The sequence below is a fragment of the Colobus angolensis genome, unplaced genomic scaffold (assembly GCF_000951035.1).
Source record: "Colobus angolensis palliatus isolate OR3802 unplaced genomic scaffold, Cang.pa_1.0 Scaffold5, whole genome shotgun sequence".
Classification (NCBI taxonomy): Eukaryota; Metazoa; Chordata; class Mammalia; order Primates; family Cercopithecidae; genus Colobus; species Colobus angolensis.
The window spans coordinates 20966949-20970770 of NW_012118487.1; the positions used below are offsets into that span (position 1 = coordinate 20966949).

The following is a 3822-nucleotide window of genomic DNA, read 5'->3' on the forward strand; positions in this document are numbered from 1 at the left end:
GGAGAGGAGAGGAGAGGAGAGGAGAGGAGAGGAGAAGAGAGGAGAGGAGAGGAGAGGAGAGGAAGAATTACTGGGTCAAGGGTTAGATACATTTGTAATTTTTTTTAATTTTAAAATTTTGTTGACTTTTGAATATTAATACAGCTATATAGTACGTAATTCAAAAAGAGAAAGAGATGAATGGTAAAAATAAAATTCTCTCACAGCACTTTCTTCCATTAATCCAGTTCCCTTGGGAGTTATGTCTTTATATAAATCCTTCTAGAGATATGTGATACTTACACAGGCATGTATGAATACGTAGAATTCCTCTTTTTCAAGTAGGTTTTTGTTTTCCTGTGCCTATCCCTTTAAGGGGAGCGGAAGACCCATGTCAAGATGGCTTAAACAGAGACTCCAGGCTAGAGTGTGAGCATTCGTATCAAGAGTACGCTATTTTTTTGCCTCGTCACCTCAGCCGTGGTGGACCTTGTCAGTAAAAGTGATAGTTTCTTTGATTTTCACCATAACTTATTGTTTTCTCTGGATGAAAGGATAGCAATGAATTCTGTACATTGCTCTGTCCCTGGCCAAGAAATCTCAATCTCACTGCCATCTTGCTCTGACTGGGCACACAGTACATGCTCTGTAATTACCCTTCGCCAGCTTCCTAGAATGTCCTTCATCTCTCTCTTCCATTAGTTCCTGTGACTCAGACATCCTCTTGCTGATTTTCTCTCTGGTGTATCACATATTGTAGCAGCATCCTGGGCAAAGATTGTATGATTGTATGGATTTTTAGTTTTGCAGACCTTGTATATGTAAAAAATTTCTTTACCTTACTTTCCCACCTGATTTCTCTTAGAAATATGAAATAATTTTTATGTTGCTATGCTGCCTTTCAATGTTATTTAAATATTGGAAGGCATTTCTGATTCCTTATTCTTTTTTTGTAACAATTTTAGTTACCTTCCCCCGTGGAAGTTTATAAGATCATCATTTTGTCTCCAGTGTTCTAAAATGTCACAATGATTGGCTAATTTGGTCATCCCACCATACCAGGTACTGGGGGATTCCTTTTAATTTAGGAGCTGATTTCCTTTAGAGCGAGCGTGTCCAACTCATGGCCCATAGGCCACATGTGGCCCAGGACAGCTTTGAAGGCGACCCAGCACAAATTTGTAAACTTTCTTAAAACATTATGAGATGTTTTTGCAATTTTTTTTTAGCTCATCAGCTATCATTATTGTTAGTGTATTTTATTTATTGCCTAAGACAATTCTTCCAATGTGGCCCAGAGAAACCAAAAGATTGGATACCCCTACTTCAGAACTAGGAAATGGTCTGGGGTGGTATTACATCCAATTACATTACATTATGTTATTTATGATACATATAGTGTATATGGTATATATTAAATGTAATAAAACATACTATAATTGCATAGTGTTTTAACCAAATGGACAAATGAGTATTAGCATGAATTACTTGTTAGTTGAGGAAATTGCACATTTACAGCATGCACAGAGGATTGGTCTGCAATAACAATGTCCTCTAAACAATGTAAATTAGTGGCTTTTAAAATATATTTTCAAAGTACTTTTGCAGTAAATTACTAAATTTGAATACTATATTTTAATGCTAGTCACACGCACATAATATATTCTGCTAATAATGATATCTTTAAAAAACAAAGAGGAAGTTATTTTAGTTCCAAATGTCAAGGTTTTCCAGTACAGTCTTTTTACAATAGAAACATTATAGTACTTTCTTAAATATTTTATAGTTTTTTCCTAATCACAAGTTATATAGCTGTTTCTTTTCTGTGATTAACAAATATATACCATTAAATCAAATAGGAACAATATATATTTATAATAGTGCATTCCTACATATACTGAGTATATGAATAAAGAATTATAAATTGTGACATCTTACAATAGGTATGGCCAACAATAAATGTGTAATAATCATTTTGGATTTTCAACCCTGTATTTTCTCTGATAACCTATCATCCCAGCATAAAAAAGTTTTTATGACATAAATATTATGGCTCAACTTTTGTGGTGTTGTCAATACAAATCCTCCAAGTGTCATATTCTAATGAAGAGTGCAAACAGAATTCCACTAATAATACTTCTTTATTAAATAAAATGTTTTTGTCATATTACATCTTATTTTAAAGCATGTATTTAACTTTGAAAAAGCTGAAACAGAGTCACACCTTTTTCTTTTAGTCATCGTTACCTTTCAATTTATGGGAATAATGAGAGAAAAAGCACTAATGTTATACTAAGATATTATTCAAGACTTGTGTTGTTTCTCTGTTTTTAGCATGCAGTGACCTGGAGTTCAGGGAAGTGGCAAACAGATTGCGGGACTGGTTCAAGGCCCTTCATGAAAGTGGAAGTCAAAACAAGAAGACAAAAACATTGCTGAGGACTGAGAGAAGCAGTAAGATTTCTAAATTTGATAATTGCTACTGTATCTGATATGAAGTTTTATTTCCAATGAACCACAGAGAACAAAACACATATTTCAGTATTTATTCACTGCATATACACTGAATAAAAATCAGAACATGATTACTTCCAAGCACACCTGTATTATTTTGCAGGGAATTAAGGCATTTGGGACAACTCTGATTGGAGGAAAAGGGAATGTCTCCTCAGAGGGTGTTTAGCTTTCAGTAGAGCAGAAAGAATGAGAATATTCTTCAGTGTTTTATGAAGGTGGTAGAGAATAGAACAACACAGAAAATAAAGGTAAAAAATTTGGAGTGCTTAGATTTTAAAAGAACACAACAGAACTCCCTCATATGGTAGCATTTCCAAGATTGCTTTGCTGATGTCTCTATTTTGACCCTGTGTGAAATGGATCAGTAGACAAGAGAGGATATCTGCAAATTAAATAAGTAAAATGCAGAAGGAATAAAAGAGCATATACCTCTTACAAGGTTTTTAAATTATTAGTATAATTCTCTAAAAGTATTTTTAATTCCTTGGAAATAAGAAATACAAATTGAAATAGGGTATTTGTTATGAATAATTTTATAAACTTTTCATTTTATATTATTTTTATTTGTATAAAAATTCATTTTTTATTTAATGCATATAAAAGGATATCGAAACACAGGCTGAATCTTTCAAAGATTGAAGCACGTGCTCCAAAACACAAGAAAAGGGGAAGGAGTAGCAATTACAAGCCACATCTCTTGGCTGGCAAAGAAGAGCCAGATGTGTAACATTCATCACCTGTCGTGATGTGACCCATCCATTCTCAAATGATGTAGTAGGATAACACAATCCTATTTAGATTCCTAAAATGCTTTGTTTTTTTTTTCACATTAAGAAATTTTGTACAATTTCAACCAATTGTAGTTATGAATCTAATTTACATAGTGAAATAATTTAATGCAGAAGTACAATTAAGCCATTACTTTTAGATTAGTAATTGTCTTTGAATGTGTAATGACTATCCATATATTTCCTTTTATGAATTTCATGAAGAAATTGTAGTATTTTTCATTTCCTGTAGGAGAATTCCTGAAACTTATCTCTGGATTTATTGGTTAATTTTTTGGCAAATGTAAATATTTTGATGCCTTTTAGCTCGAACTTGCCTAATAGAAATAATGATTCAGTGTATTTGCTTCTGTATTTATTGCCTCCCCACTGGAGTGGGGAGAAGGTTTCTTCCACACCTTTACATATTGATTTTTTAAAAATTCATGTTCACAACTGTTTTTAAAATTCATATCCACTCCCAATATTCACAGTTGAACATTTTTATTGCTTGCTCTAAAATTTCTCCTTTAAGCTAAGCTTGAGTTCAGACTGATGC

The 3822-nt window shown here is 33.0% G+C and overlaps 1 protein-coding gene across 8 annotated transcripts in view; it reads left to right on the plus strand.

The window, feature by feature from the left end:
- The window catches only part of SPOCK3 (sparc/osteonectin, cwcv and kazal-like domains proteoglycan (testican) 3), a 488523-nt gene that overhangs the window by 439499 nt on the left and 45202 nt on the right, over positions 1 to 3822 (plus strand). For 7 of the 8 annotated variants that reach the window (XM_011959650.1, XM_011959652.1, XM_011959648.1 and 4 more), the window contains one exon: positions 2314 to 2433. The exons of the other annotated variant lie outside the window; for it this stretch is intronic. In XM_011959650.1, the coding sequence (XP_011815040.1) occupies positions 2314 to 2433 (120 nt within the window). The remainder of the gene's footprint in view (positions 1 to 2313; positions 2434 to 3822) is intronic. 8 annotated transcript variants of the gene reach the window in all.